We start from the raw sequence: 15,533 nt of genomic DNA on the forward strand, positions 1-15,533 counted from the left end.
TATATACAGATGTAACATTTCCATTTTGAGATCGGGGGGAGTGCTGGGGGCAAATATGCGTCAAGCCGATAGCCTAATCGTTAAAGAGTTAAAAGATAGCCTAATCGATAAAGAGCTGAGAAGAGGAATCAGAGCTGCCAAGGAAAGGTACTCTGAGATGTTGAGGAGCTAGTGACTCTTCTTCAGTTTGGAAGGGCATGCAAGAAGTCACCAGCTATAAGAGGAAAGCCCCCCGCTCTTTGGACAATCGTCTGCTGACGAACGACCTGAGTGAGTTTTACTGCAGGTTTGAAAATTAGAAACGTAACCCTGGTACCCCCTCCCCAACAAACACAGCCAGACCCCAGTCTGCAAAGAATGGACCCTGCACCCTCTCCTTCCCATTCACCACTTCACACCACTTCCCACCCCAACCAACATCTCACTCCCACTCACAGCCTGACCTCAGTCTGCAAAGACTGGGCCCATCTACACCCACCCCACTCCAATCACCACTTCACACCCAATTACTCATTTTTAACCAGTCCCTGCAAAGATGTACTGTCCCTGCCTGCTTCAAAGTCTCCACTATTGTCCCTGTACCCAAAAAGGCAAGGATTATTTGTCTTAATGACTACGGGCTTGTCGCACTGACCTCTGTAGTCATGAAGACCGTTGAAAAGCTTGTGCTGGCCAAGCTGAAAAATATCACAATCCCTCTGCTGGACCCTCTGCATTTTGCATTTTGGGCCAATAGATCTGTGGATGACGCAGTCAATATGGGCTTGCACTTCATCCTCCAGCATCTAGACCGCCAGAGGACCTATGCGACGATTTTGTTTGTTGATTTTAGCTCTGCATTCAACACCATTGTGCCAGAGCTACTACGCTCCAAACTTTCTGAGTTGACTGTGCCTGAACCCCTCTGTCGGTGGATCACCAGTTTTCTGACGGACAGGAAGCAGCATGTGAGGCGGGAAAGCATATCTCGGACCCGCAAACGCTCAGCATAGGAGCACCGCAAGATGCGTACTCTCCCCTCTCCTCTACTCTCTCTACACCAATGACTGCACCTCCACAGACTCCTCTGTCAAGCTTCTCAAGTTCGCGGATGACACAACCCTGATTGGACTGATCCAGGATGGGGATCTCTGTATTTTTTTCAGTGTGACATCTTTCCTATAACATGGTGCCCAGAACTGAACACAATATTCTAAATGCGGTCTCACCAACGTCTTATACAACTGCAACATGACCTCCCAACTTCTATATTCAATACTCTGACTGATGAAGGCCAAAGTGCCAAAATACTTTTTGACCACCTGATATACCTGCGACACGGCCTTCAAGGAACCATGCAACCATCAACCATTCCTCTGCCCATCTGGCTAATTGATCCAGATCCTGCTGCAATCTTTCACAACCATCTTCACTATCTGCAAAACCACTCACTTCTGTATCATCAGCAAACTTGCTAATCTTGCCCTGTTCTGTGACGTTTCACAGAATACTGGAGTAACTCAGCGGGTCAGGCTGAGTATAGAAGTTGGGAGGTCATGTTGCAGTTGCATAAGAAGTTGGTGAGGCCGCATTCAGAGTATTGTATTCAGTTCTGGGCACCATGTTATAGGAAAGATGTCATCAAACTGGAAAGGGTACAGTGAAGGTACACAAAGGAAATAGGCGACGTTTCGGGCCGAAACCCTTCTTCAGACGTTTCGGCCCGAAACGTCGCCTATTTCCTTCGCTCCATAGATGCTGCTGCACCCGCTGAGTTTCCCCAGCAATTTTGTGTACCTTCGATATTCCAGCATCTGCAGTTCCCTTTTGAACAAGGGTACAGTGAAGATTTACGAGGATGTTGCCAGGACTAGACGGCCAGAGTCATAGGGAGAGGTTGAGTAGGCTGGTACTCTTATTTCATGGAGCACAGGAGGATGAGGGATGATCTAATAGAGGTGTATAAAATCATGATTTGAATAGATAGGTGAAGGGTGCAAAAGATTTAATAGGCATCTGTGGGGTATGTTTTTCACACAAAGGGTGGTAGGTGTATGGAACAAGCTGCCAGAGGAGGTAGTTGAGGCAGGTACATGGATAGGACAGGTTCGGAGGGATATGGATCAAACGTGGGCAGGTGGGACTAGTGCAGATGGGACATGCTGGGCCGAAGAGCCTGTTTCCACACTGTATCACACTATGACTATCTATCTTTCCCTCTCAAACCCATTCTCCTGCCTTCTCCCCATTACCTCCGACACCCGTATCAATCAAGAATCTATCAATCTCCTCCTGAAAAATGTCCATTGACTTGACCTCCACAGCTGTCTATGGCAATGAATTCCACAGTTCCCCACCCTCTGACTTAAGACATTCCTGCTCATCTCCTTCCTAAAGGAATGTCTTTTAATTCTGAGGCTGTGGCCACTGGTCCTAGACTCTCCCACTAGTGGAAACATCCTCTCCAAATCCACTCCATCCAGGTTTTTACCAGGTTGGGACAGACAGCAACAGCTTCACACCGTGTCCCAAAGCATGTGTCCTGTCCTGCATCACCCAAGGCAGCAGAGATGTTATAGGAGAGGGCAAGCACTGTAACACAGTAGCTCACGATGGTTTGGGTAACATTCAGGAATGTCTATGCATGTCACATCATGAATATCACTGAAGAACGGTCTTGACCCGAAATATAATATATACCTTTTCTCCAAAGATGCTGCCTGACTCACTGAGTTACTCCAGCACTCTGTGACATGTCACCTATCCATGTTCTCCAGAGATGCTGCCAGACCCGCTGAGTTACTCCAGCACTCTGTGAAACGTCGCCTATTCATATTCTCTGCAGGTGCTGTCTGACCCACTGAGTTACTCCAGCACTTTGTGACTATTTTCCCTTCACCCATCTGCCCAAGCCCACTCTCCCCCCTCCTTTCCTATGTTCCTTTTCACCCATAAACCTCTCTCTGCCTTTACACTTCACTCCTCTTTCAAATCTGCTCTACTTATCTACATGCATTTTTCTTCTTCACTTTTTAGTCATAGAATGATGCAGTGTGGAAACAGGCCCTTCAGCCCAACTAGCCCACACTGACCAACATGTCCCATCTAAACTAGTCCCACTCACACGCGTTTGGCCCATATCCATCTAAATCTGTCCTATCCATGTACGTGTCCAAATGTCTCTTAAACATTAGGATAGTCCCAGCCTTAACTACCTCCTCTGGCAGCTCGTTACATACACCCAGCACTCTTTACGTGAAAAAGCTACCTCTCAGATTCCTGTTAATTTCTGAAATATTGGTCATAAATTTGGTGCAAAAAATGCTCCAAAATAAGGCTCAGAATGCATCAGAAAGCATCTAAAACACCTGAGCATCGAGGGACTTCACGCTTCGCGCTCGTGATGTGCGCAGCGCGCACATTATTTCACATTAAGCTTTTTATAATCCTGTCATGCCACCTCCCTTTTTGAAAAGCTTCGTACGGGCCTGCAATTTGCCAACTTAACCTAAATTCTTCTCATCCTCTAAGAAGAGTCAGAGAAGCTGAAGTTATTCTCACAGCAGAGAAGGGTAAAAAGAGATTTTAAAAGGCATTTAAATTCAGGTCGAGGTTTTTGTCATTTGCACATGTATGGCGAAGTGCAGCAGCGCCACAGACACATTGGGACAATGGATTTGAAATGATACTTAAATCACACACATTCTGCAAGACAGTAAAATAAAAAAACAAGAAATACTCCATGATAGTGAAAGAGGTGATCCGTATTATGCCATTACCGAGGGAGGTTTTGGGTTGTGCAACTCGGTTCAAGAACCTGATGGTTGTAGGAAAGCAGTTGTTGCTGAACCTGGTGGTGTGTATCTTTAGGTTCTGGACCTCCAATCAGACAGTAGTAGCGATAAGAGGGTGTGGAACGGATGGTAGGGATTCTGCTGCCTTCTTGAGGCAGTGCCTCATGTAGATGGACTGTGCCCTTGAAGGACCAGGCTGAATACACCTGCAGTTTCTTCCGTTCCTCTGCATTAAATTTGCTGTACTAGACCATGATGCAACCAGTTAGAATACTTTCAATGGCACATGTGTGGAAGTTAGAGTAATCAATGACATACCAAATCTCTTTAAACTTCGAAACAAGACAACTTCTATCTGCTGGGCTGAGATTTCACCTGAGCCCAGGAATTTGAAGCTGCTAACTCTCCAAAGCCAATCCATCAATGAAAACTGGCACATGGTTTCTCAATTCCTTTTTTTTCTGAAGTCATAGATTAGTTCCTCGGTTTGGTGACGGTGAGTGAGATGTTGTTATTGTGGCAATACTGAACCAGGTGTTCTGTCTCTCTCCTGTAGGCTGTATCGCCACCAGTGATTCAGCCAACAACTGTGGTGTTGTCAGCAAATTTGTAGATGGCATAGGAGCTGTGTTTAGCCACCTAGTCATGGGCGTAAAGAAGGTAGAGCAGGGGATAGACATGCAACCTTGAAGTCCACCTGTGTTGATGGTCAGTGGGGAGATTCATGAACAAATTTTAAAGGAAGAAACGAGGAGAAACTACTTTTAGTGGCAGGTAGGTCATTCATAAAGCAGGAGCAGAATTGGCCAAAGAGACTGAAGTTAGTTTGTTAAGTATCTTTTTAATTCGGAGAGTTACAGTATTAGGATCTGGATTATAGAAACAAAGAGCTCCAGATACTGGTTAATACACAAATGGGCACAAAGTGCTGGAGTAACTCAGCAGGTTGGGCATAGTCTCTGGAGAACATGGATAGATGACGTTTCAGAAGAAGGGTCTCAATCAGAAACATCTATCCATGTTCTCCAGGGATGCTGCCTGACCTGCTGAGTTATTCCAGCACTTGGTGTGCTGCTCTGGAATGTGTTGGCTGAAAGTTTGCTTAAGCCAGAATTAATAATAACTTTGAATAACAAATCGGGTAAGTATCTTGAGGGAGAAAATTGCTTGCTTTTGGGGAGGGCAGTGGAGTGGGACTAATAGAAGAGCTATTTCAAGGAGTTATCTCAGCCACGGAGGGTGGGGGTGGGGGGGGCAAGCGAGTTCCGTGATGCAAGGTTCTGCTATAATTTTCCATGTTGCTTGTTTCAAAGCATTTTAAAAAATTCTCGCATGCTAACAACTTAATTGAAATAATCAAACGCCTTTTTTTGGCAAAGGTGAAATGTAACGATTTACCTTTAATTTAAGTTGGTGCCGCAGTGCCTGCAGTAATGTGTATGGCAAGTGACCTTCCAAATAACAAGTTAAGCGTTTACCTATCATGTGACGCTATGCATCTGCACTGTAAATGTTCAACTGTGAGAAATGCTGTCGGTTTGAGGAAAGTCATCAGTTGCCAATGTCTCATTTCATGGCTCTGATGTTGTCGATATTTTGCTCTAATTTATTCGACAAATGATTAAATTGCACATATATTTTCTTTCTTCCAGAATCAAATTAGAATGACTACGGAAAGATATAGGCCAACTTGGGACCTGGCATTGGACCCCCTTGTATCCTGTAAACTGTGCCTTGGGGAATATCCTTTAGAACAAATGACTACAATATCACAGTGCCAGTGCATATTCTGCACACTGGTTAGTATTATGTAATTTGTTACTCTCCAACGAGTTGTAGGAACTTGAACCAACTTTACAAAGCCATCAATGCCCTCATTTGCAACACATTTAATAGATTTGACAAGTATTATGTCAGTTTCCTTAATTTATACAAACTGCAGCAAGCAGAGATATGCTGGATTTGCATATCAAAACATTAAGATAGCAAAAATCCTTTGAATAACTTAAAATTTTAAATTTGCAGTCTGTTATTTTAGTACAGCACTTTTGGTTCAAAATCTCTACAAAGTTATGTCTCTGTCATTTATTCATTTTATTTGTATTTCAATGACAGTTTGTGGTCTTGGATCTTGTAGGATCTAATTAAATGATTTGCCACATATTTAATTTTGGAAAGGAGTATTCAAATGTTTTACTAATGTAGATTTGTTTTGTAATTACTTTTCATTCAAAACAAACCAACTCCTGTGGGTAAACGCAAGACAGATTTTCTAAGAGATTTTAACTCCTGGATTTTTTACATCCTGTCAAGAAAGTGTCATTAATATATCTGGTCATGGTATGGTTTCTAATATTTATTGAATTTTAAATGATGCACCATCTGCTTTTACTGTAATGTGTAAATCTTAGTGGATTTACGTTAATATTATTCTTAGGCCAATAATTTCCCCGCATTTAACTTGGTTAGTGTTTATGGCATTGAATGTTGTCCCTTCCACTATGGGTGCCATAATATCAATTTTCATTGAGAAAACTTTAACAGGGTGAGGTCTTGCATGCGTTTATTTAAGCCTCTATACTTTTCTACTGGGATGCATAAGAGGTACTAATCCTACTGTATTAGTTTTTTTGTAATTGAGTAAAAGAACATTTGTCTACTCTTCATGCACCTTGATTAGTTTCTTGACTGGTATCAGAATTCTGTGTCACTGTGTGGACTATCACAAGTGTATGGATTTGTGGTATTCTATTCACACAAGATGGGGTGGGTTCCACTCCTGAGATGATAACAGAAATAAACAACTTAATTCAAATTATACTTTATGATAATTAAACAAGATATACCTAAATTAGCAACGGAAGCTCCAATTTATAGGGGGAGAAAAATTGGGAAAGGTTAAGGAAGAAGATTATAGTCAGTTGAAGATATTGCCCTCTCGACTTCAAAGGTGTTTTATATAAACCTCTGGGTCTTACTGCTCCTGTGTTTCTACTGACAACAGATATTTTCAGTCATCATTTCATGGAAGATTCAAAACCCAGTTGCCAGTCAATGCAGGTGTCGCCCTGTAAGATGGAATAAAACTGTTGCATTAAAGCAAGTTAACTCTGAAAGTTATTTCATTTTAAAGTAAGCCGACATAAATTTAAGTTGATGATAGGTAAACATATAACCTCTTAGAAGAGCAAAATCTTTATTCAAAAAATGAAACACATTTGAACTAACCTGCTGGTGTCATGCAGAAAAATTTCAATGTTTGACATTTGTAGAATTTGCTGAGCAAAACGTGGTAGCAAAAATGTTTATGTAGATGCTCACGAAAAATAGAATGATCAAACAATTCTGGTCAGAGCAACAGGCAAATGCAATTAATGAATTGCACACAGTGAGTATCTTTGCAAATCACCAAGAATGCTGAAATGAAATTGATTAGCTAATCAGTTTTAACTGATTGTCCTTGGAGTTTACAGCTTTAGTGACATTTATTTGCTGCCAAAAATGAACAGTAAAGGTAAATTTGTGGTGTGAGCACATCTATAGGATTGCTTTACTTTTTGATGTTGAAAGAACAATTGAGCAGAATTGAAGGTAATAATCAAACTAAGAATGGATCGTAGAAAACAATTATTAAAAATGATATGTTTTCATTTTACTTACCTCATTTTACTTACCTCAACCACATGGATGTTTGCAGTTCCATCCTAGATATTTATTGTGTTGGATCACATTTTGCAGGAAACATATTGCTACCTTTGAACTAGTTATCTGCAACTGAGATGCTTAAATCCACTGGCATGGGAGGCCAATTCACTGGAGGTATTCAAGAGAGAGTTAGATATAACTCTTAGGACTAACGGAATCAAGGGATAAGGGGAGAAAGCAGGAACAGGGTACTGATTTTGGATGATCAGCCATGGTCCTACTGAATGGTGGTGCTGGCTCGAAGGGCCAAATGGCTTGCTCCTGCACCTATTTTCTATGTTTCCGTTAAATTAAAGAATAACAAAATAATAACAAAGGTACATGTTATACCCTTTATATTTATATTTAACAAACTGCTTTCAGAACATTAAGATCTCCAGGTATCTAAATCTTTCTAAAATCCAAAAGGTTTATAAAGGTAACATGAAATAAACATCCTATCTGCTTCAGTTTTCAGAGGTCAAGAACTACTGTAACCTCATTTTTTGATATTGAAGTCCTGCTAAGCAAACCAGTTAGCAGGCATCCTTTTTCAAACTTTTTCATCTACATTTTTTTCATCTACATATTTGAAGCTTGTGCGATTGTTGAGGGTAGATATATAATGATAGAGCTGGAATTCTTACTTTTTCCCTGCATATTTTAGTCATAGTCACAGCGTGGAAACAGGCCCTTCAGCCCAACTTGTCCACACTGACCAACAAGTCCCATCTACACTAGTCCCACCTACCTGTTTTTGGCCCATATCTGTCCAAACCTGTCCTATCCATGTATCTACCTCATTGATTCATAAACGTTGCAATAGTCCCTGCCACAGCTACCTCCTCTGGTAGCTTGTTCCATGCACCCACCACCCTTTGTGTGGAAAAAGCTACCCTTCAGAAAGTTACCCTATTAAATCTTTTCCCCTTCATCTTAAACCTATGTCCTCTGATTCTGGATTTCCCCTACTCTGGGCAAGAGACTCTGTGTATCTACCCAATCTATTCATCTCATGATTTTATACACCTCTATAAGATCACCCCTCATCCTCCTGCGCTCCAAGAAATAGAGCCCTAGCCTGCTCAACCTCTCCCTATAGCTCCGGCCCTGGAGTCCTGGCAACGTCTTCATAAATCTTCTCTGTACCCTTTCCAACTTGACCACAACTTTCCTGTAACATGGTGCCCAGAACAGAACACAATACTGTAAATGAGGCCAAAGTTTCAAAGGGGATTTTGTTCCAAAGTTGCTGGAAGATTGACAGAACCTGGGATTCTCATGGGTGAACAGAAGAGACAATATAAAATCAAAATCCAGTGAACTTTTAAATACATACATAAACACAAATATAACAAAAATATGGAGGATTGCAAACCCAGCCGGAAGGGAATATTCCTTTTATTCATCAGTACATAAAACCTATACACGTATTGACTACTTCCTAGTGGACCCGAAATTAATTCCCTTTACAACTAATCCTAAATATCATAATAGTGTCATCTCTGATCATTCTCCGTTAACCTTCTTCCTAGAAGGAATGTTCAATAAAAAATCGTTTTGGAGTTTCAATCCCCAAATTTTAAACAACCCGGACGGTTGTATATACCTAAAACAACAGATGGAACTTTTCTTTGAGACTAACGATACCCCAGACATCTCACCCTCCCTATTATGGGAATCCCTCAAGGCGTCTATCAGAGGTTCTGTTATTTCATACCAAGCTTTTCAAAATAAAAAGAATAGGACGGAACAATTGCAACTAGAAGAACAAATTAGACAACTTGATTTCAAAAACGCGAAAGATCCAACTATAGATAAACACAACAAGATAGCAATATTGAAATTTAAACTAAACCAAATTTTATCTGCAAGAGTCATTAGATTATTACAAATTACAAAACAGGAAAATTTCGAATTCGGCGATTAGCCACACAAACTTCTGGCACGTCAGCTGAAAAAAGTGGAAAAGAATCATACTATTCTAAAAATCAAATCGGATGAAGGTGAATTGCTAATGTTGCCTAAAGATATTAATAAAAGATTTGCTCAATTTTATCAAAATTTATATACATCCAAAACAACAACAGACAGCAATAAAATTATAAACTTACTGGACAACTGCAATCTCCCAAAACTTAATCCGTTGGAACAAGAGGAATTAGGAGCACAGGTTTCATTCAAAGAAATAGAAGAGACAATAAACTCACTGAAGAATGGTAAAACACCAGGACCAGATGGATTCAGTAATTAATTTTATAAAAGATTTTACATGGTAATCTTACCACGTTTACACAAGCTTTACACATATGCATTTAAAGAACAGACACTACCAGAAACACTAGCGGAATCAACTATTACATTCATACCCAAAAAAGATAAAGACCTAGAAGACCATGGTTCATACAGAGCAATCTGTATTATTAAATACAGATCAGAAAATACTAGCGAAAACTCTGGCAAGAAGATTAAGTAAATACGTTAGTAAATTAATACATGCGGATCAAACGGGGTTTATACCCAAGAGACATTCATTTTCATATAATGTAATGTATTCACACAAAATTGAAGAAGAAGACTTATCAATTATTTCATTAGATGCAGAAAAAGCATTTGACCAAGTAGAATGGGAATACCTCTTCACAGTTCTGCAAAAATTTCAGATGGGAGAGAACTTTATTTCATGGATAAAATTACTATATGACAGGCCGACTGCTAGAATATTGACCAACCACATACTTTCTCTGAAATTTCACTGATCCAGGGGCATTGTGCATTATCACCCCTGCTATTTGCCCTTGCGATAGAGCCCTTAGCGGAAAGTATAAGAATGCATCCGAATATTCACGGTTATAATACTAAACATTCCAATAATAAAATATCATTATATGCAGATGACGTATTATTATACATTACAAAATCTCAAGTTAGTATACCAGGTATATTAAATCTAATAGAGGAATTCGGCTCTTTCTCAGGATATAGAATAAACTGGAATAAAAGTGAAATCATGGCGTTAAAACCCCAAGAGTCGACACACCTTTTAAAATTTCCTTTTAGAATTGCTACAGAAAAATTTAAATCTTGGGTATCCAAGTAACTAGAAAATATAATTCTTTATTCAATTCAAACTTCCTGCCTTTAGTTACTAAATTAAACGCTTTGATTCAATTCTGGAAAACCCTTCCGATGTCTCTAATAGGCAGAATAAATGCCATAAAAATAATTTTTCTCCCACAAATTCTCTACTTATTTCAACCCTTTCCAACTTGACAACAACTTTCCTGTGACATGATGCCCTGAACTGAACACAATACTCCAAATGCGGCCAAAGTTTCAAAGGGGATTTTGTTCCAAAGTTGCTGGAAGATTGATAGAACCCGGGACTCTCATGGTTGAAATTCGTTTACATGTCAAATCAAGGAATTAATTTTGGGACAGCTTTAATTTGCTTGGCCAGTTTCATCTCTATGAGGCGTGAGGGCAACTCCTGAATAAGGTCATGGTACACCAGTCATTGAAAGTAGGTACACCAAAATGCTGGAGAAACTCAGCGGGTGCAGCAGCATCTATGAAGTGAAGGAAATAGGTGACGTTTCGGGCCAAAACCCTTCTTCAGACTGATAGGGGGTGGGGGGGGAGGGGAGAAGGAAGGAAAAAGGGAGGAGGAGGAGCCCGAGGGCGGGGGGGATGGGAGGAGACAGCTCGAGGGTTAAGGAAGGGGAGGAGACAGCAAGGGCTAGCAAAATTGGGAGAATTCAATGTTTTGAATTGAAAGTAGGCATGCAGGTGCAGCAGGCAGTGAATAAAGCGAATGGTATGTTAGCATTCATAGCGAAAGGATTTGAGTATAGGAGTAGGGAGGTTCTGCTATAGTTGTACAGGGCCTTGGTGAGACCACACCTGGAGTATTGTGTACGGTTTTGGTCTCCTAATCTGAGGAAAGACATTCTTGCCATAGAGGGAGTACAGAGAAGGTTCACCAGTGATTCCTGGGATGGCAGGACTTTCATATGAAGAAAGACTGCATAGACTCGGCTTGTACTCGCTAGAATTTAGAAGATTGAGGGGGGATCTTATAGAAAGTTACTAAATTCTTAAGGGGTTGGACAGGCTAGATGCATAAAGATTGTTCCCGATGTTGGGGAAGTCCAGAACAAGGGGTCCAGTTTAAGGATAAGGGGGAAGTCATTTAGGACCGAGATGAGAAAAACATTTTTCACACAGAGTGGTGAATCTGTGGAATTCTCTGCCACAGAAGGTAGTTGAGGCCAGTTCATTGGCTATATTTAAGAGTTAGATGTGGCCCTTGTGGCTAAAGGGTTCAGGGGGTATGGAGAGAAGGCAGGTACAGGATACTGAGTTGGATGATCAGCCATGATCATATTGAATGGCGGTGCAGGCTCAAAGGGCCGAATGGGCTACTACTGCACCTATTTTCTATGTTTCTATGTTTCTATAAATTGCTAAAGTAATGATATTTCTTTAGCCCAGTTTTTCTCTTCAAGAAAGACGCAAAGTGCTGAAGTATCTCAGCGGGTCAGGCAGCATCTCCGGAGAACATGGATAGGTAACGTTTCAGGTCGGGACCCTCTTCAGATTGATTGCAGGGGGAGGGGAATGGGAAGGGTGGGGGGGGAGAGAGATAGAAAATTGGAACAGAGGAGGGGCAGGACAAAATGCGGCTGGTAATATGTGAACACATGCGAGGAGGTTTTTTTGGTAGGCAAAGTATTGGACAAAGGCCAGAGATGGAAAAACAGATGTGAGCCCAAAAGGATCAGAGTTGTGATTTGTGAAAAGCTCATGGATAGAAAAGTGGTGAATTGTGTAGCTGAAGAATGGAATGTTGGTGGAGGGGAGGAGAGAAACCAGTGCAAGGTCAGACAAGGTTCAGGGGAGAGAAGTTAAGGGTGAAAAAGAAAGGGGGGAGCTTTGGGAGAGAAAGAGGAGGTTGAAGGGGGGTGTTCGTAGAAGTTACCTAAAATTGGTTTGTAAGCCACCCAAGTGGAATATGAGGTGTTTGTCCAATTTTTGTGTGGCCTCACTCGGGAGGAGACTGGGATAAAAAGATCAGGAAGGGAAGGGATGTTTACTGTTCCTATCCTAATTTTGTTTCCTTTATCATTGTTACCTTTTTGCATATCTTTCATTTATTGTTCTTTATCTCTCTGCATCATCATCTATATCTCTCTTTTCACTTATCCCTAACCAGTCTGAAGAAGGGTCACGACATGAAACGTCGCCCATTCCTTCTCTCCAGGGATGCTGCCTGTCCTGCTGAGTTACTCCAGCTTTTTATGTCTATCTTTGGTTTAAACCAGCATCTGCAGTTCCTTCCTATACTAATTATTTATTGTGTTGAATCACATTTTGCATTATTCACATTGCAACCTTTGATCTAGTTCTCTACAACTAAGCTGCTTATATGAAGGAAATACAAAATATATTACACCCTTTGTATTTAAATTTAACAAACCTATTTAAGAAGATTAAAATCTCTAGGTATCTAAATCATTCTAAAATCCAAATGATTTTCAAAGGAAAAATGAATGAAATAAAAGCCATCCTACTTCAGTTTTTAGAGGTTAGAAACTAACTCTCACCCTGAACTCTCAGTTTTTGCTATTGAGCCAGATGCAGCCTTTAATCAGAATAGAGGAAGAGAGTTGTTTTCACAGAGAGAAAAGGTACTGACTTGTATCTCTCTCTTTTCCCGTTCTGGTGAAGGTTGTGGACCTGAGACGTTGACTGAGAATAATTTTGGGTCGTTCTAAACGTTGCTGATAAATGGTGTCCTGCCTTTGCTCATTTTATCTTTGGCTGGTATTTCAAATATCTATGAGCAAGGCTGGATGGTGTGATTGGTCAAGAACTTTTACCGGTGTTGTGGCCCGTTATCAGAATCACACTTTATTCACCAAGTATGTTTTGCAACATACGAGGAATTTCATTGGCCAGGTCAGTCATCTTGACTCCCGTATCCGGCGGCGTTCGGGCCTTCCACGTCGAGGCGATCAGCTCCCGCATCGGGGGGGGGGGATGTCAGCTCCCCCGCGCCGGGCGATCGAACCTTGCGTCGGGGCTGGTCGAGCCTTCCGCGACGTTGAAGCTCCCGACTTGGCCTCACCCGAGACTGTGAGCCCTTGGTGTTGATTCCGTGGTGGTCGGGGAGGGAGCGATCCCAGGCAAGGGATCGGCTCCGATGTTAAGTCCGCGCCCCGTGGTGTGGCTCACGACAGTCCGAGGAGGCTTCCAGCTCCATTGATGGTAGGACGCAGAGCCCGGAGAATGTGATCCGAAAATTGATCACATCTCCGGGAAGGTAAGAACTTGAAAAAAACGTTTCCCCAGATCCCCTCTCCCCTTCCCCTCCCCCCACATAAAACATACCGAAGAACATTAAAACAAACTTTTAACACACTAAAAAATAACAAAAGAAAGAAAAAACGAACAGACTGCTGGCAGGGCGACCATCTCCCCAGACTGTGGCATTTTCACCTGAGTTACAGAGCTTGGATCAAGCACTATCTCCTGCTTTTAATCCATTGATGCAATCATAAAGCCCTTAGAAGATTGAAGAGATTCAGTATGTCAACACATACAGCGCTCTCCATATTGTGTGGGACAAACACCCATCATTTATTTATTTGCCTCAATTTGAGATTTATAATAGAAAACAAAATCACATGTGGTTAAAGCGCAGATTGTCAGATTTTAATAAAGGCCATTTTTATACATTTTGGTTTCACCATGTAGAAATTACAGCAGTGTTTATACATAATTTCCCCCATTTCAGGGCACCACAATGTTTGGGACACAGCAATGTCATGTAAATGAAAGTAGTCATTTTTAGTATTTTGTTGCATATCCTTTGCATGCAATGACTGCTTGGTCTGCGATTCATGGACATCACCAATTGCTGGGTGTCTTCTCTGGTGATGCTCTGCCAGGTCTGTATTGCAGCCTCTTTAGCTTGTGCTTGTTTTGGGGACTAGTCCCCTTCAGTTTTCTCTTCAGCATATAAAAGACATGCTCAATTGGGTTCAGATCGGGTAATTGACTTGGCCACTCAAGAATTTACCATTTTTTTAGCTTTGGAAAACTCCTTTGTTGCTTTAGCAGTATGTTTGGGATCATTGACTTGCTGTAGAATGAACCACCAGCCAATGAGTTTTGAGGCATTTGTATGAACTTGAGCAGATACACTTCATAATTCATTATGCTTCTATATTCAGCAGTTGTATCATCAATGAAGATAAGTGAGCCAGTACCTTCAGCAGCCATACAAGCCCAGGCCATGACACCCCCACCACCGTATTCCACAGATGAGGTGGTATGCTTTGGATCTTGGGCAGTTCCTTCTCTCCTCCATACTTTGCTCTTGCCATCACTCTGATATATGTTAATCTTCGTCTCATCTGCCAATAAGACCTTTTTTCAGAACTGTTTGCTCTTTTAAGTACTTCTTGGCAAACTGTAACCTGGCCATCCTATTTTTGCGGCTAACCAGTGGTTTGCATCTTGCAGTGTTGCCTCTGTAGTTTTGTTCATGAAGTCTTCTGCGGACAGTGGTCATTGACAAATCAACACTTGACTTCTGACGAGTGTTTCTGATCTGTTGGACAGGTATTTGGGGATTTTTCTTTATTATAGAGAGAATTCTTCTGTCATCAGCTGTGGAGATCTTCCTTGGCCTGCCAGTCCCTTTGCGATTAGTAAGCTAACCAGTGCTCTCTTTCTTCGTAATGATGTTCCAAACAGTTGATTTTGGTAAGCCTAATGTTTGACTGATGTCTCTTACAGTTTTATTCTTGTTTCTCAGTCTCATAATGGCTTATTTGACTTTCATTGGCACAACTTTGGTCCTCATGTTGATAAACAGCAATAAAAGTTTCCAAAGGTGATGGAAAGACTGGAGGAAAGACTATGAGAGCTCTCTTATACCTGCATTAAAGAGGCAATTAAACACACCTGAGCAATTACAAAGAGCTGTGTGGCCATGTGTCCCAAACATTATGGACCCCCATCTCTATTCCTATTTTTTCAGTATATTCCTGTCTCATGCCTGTTGTT

At 41.3% G+C, this 15,533-nt stretch overlaps 1 protein-coding gene across 7 annotated transcripts in view; it reads left to right on the forward strand.

Annotated features, from left to right (window-relative positions):
• The window catches only part of rnf144a (ring finger protein 144A), a 63,330-nt gene that overhangs the window by 31,129 nt on the left and 16,668 nt on the right, over positions 1-15,533 (forward strand). For 6 of the 7 annotated variants that reach the window (XM_033021645.1, XM_033021649.1, XM_033021646.1 and 3 more), the window contains one exon: positions 5,426-5,572. In XM_033021645.1, coding sequence (XP_032877536.1) covers positions 5,426-5,572 — 147 coding nt within the window. Of the gene's footprint in view, positions 1-4,352; positions 4,548-5,425; positions 5,573-15,533 lie in introns of those variants that run through there. The other variant, XM_033021651.1, reaches the window with a different exon arrangement.

The sequence above is a fragment of the Amblyraja radiata genome, chromosome 5 (genome assembly GCF_010909765.2).
Source record: "Amblyraja radiata isolate CabotCenter1 chromosome 5, sAmbRad1.1.pri, whole genome shotgun sequence".
In the NCBI taxonomy this organism is placed as follows: Eukaryota; Metazoa; Chordata; class Chondrichthyes; order Rajiformes; family Rajidae; genus Amblyraja; species Amblyraja radiata.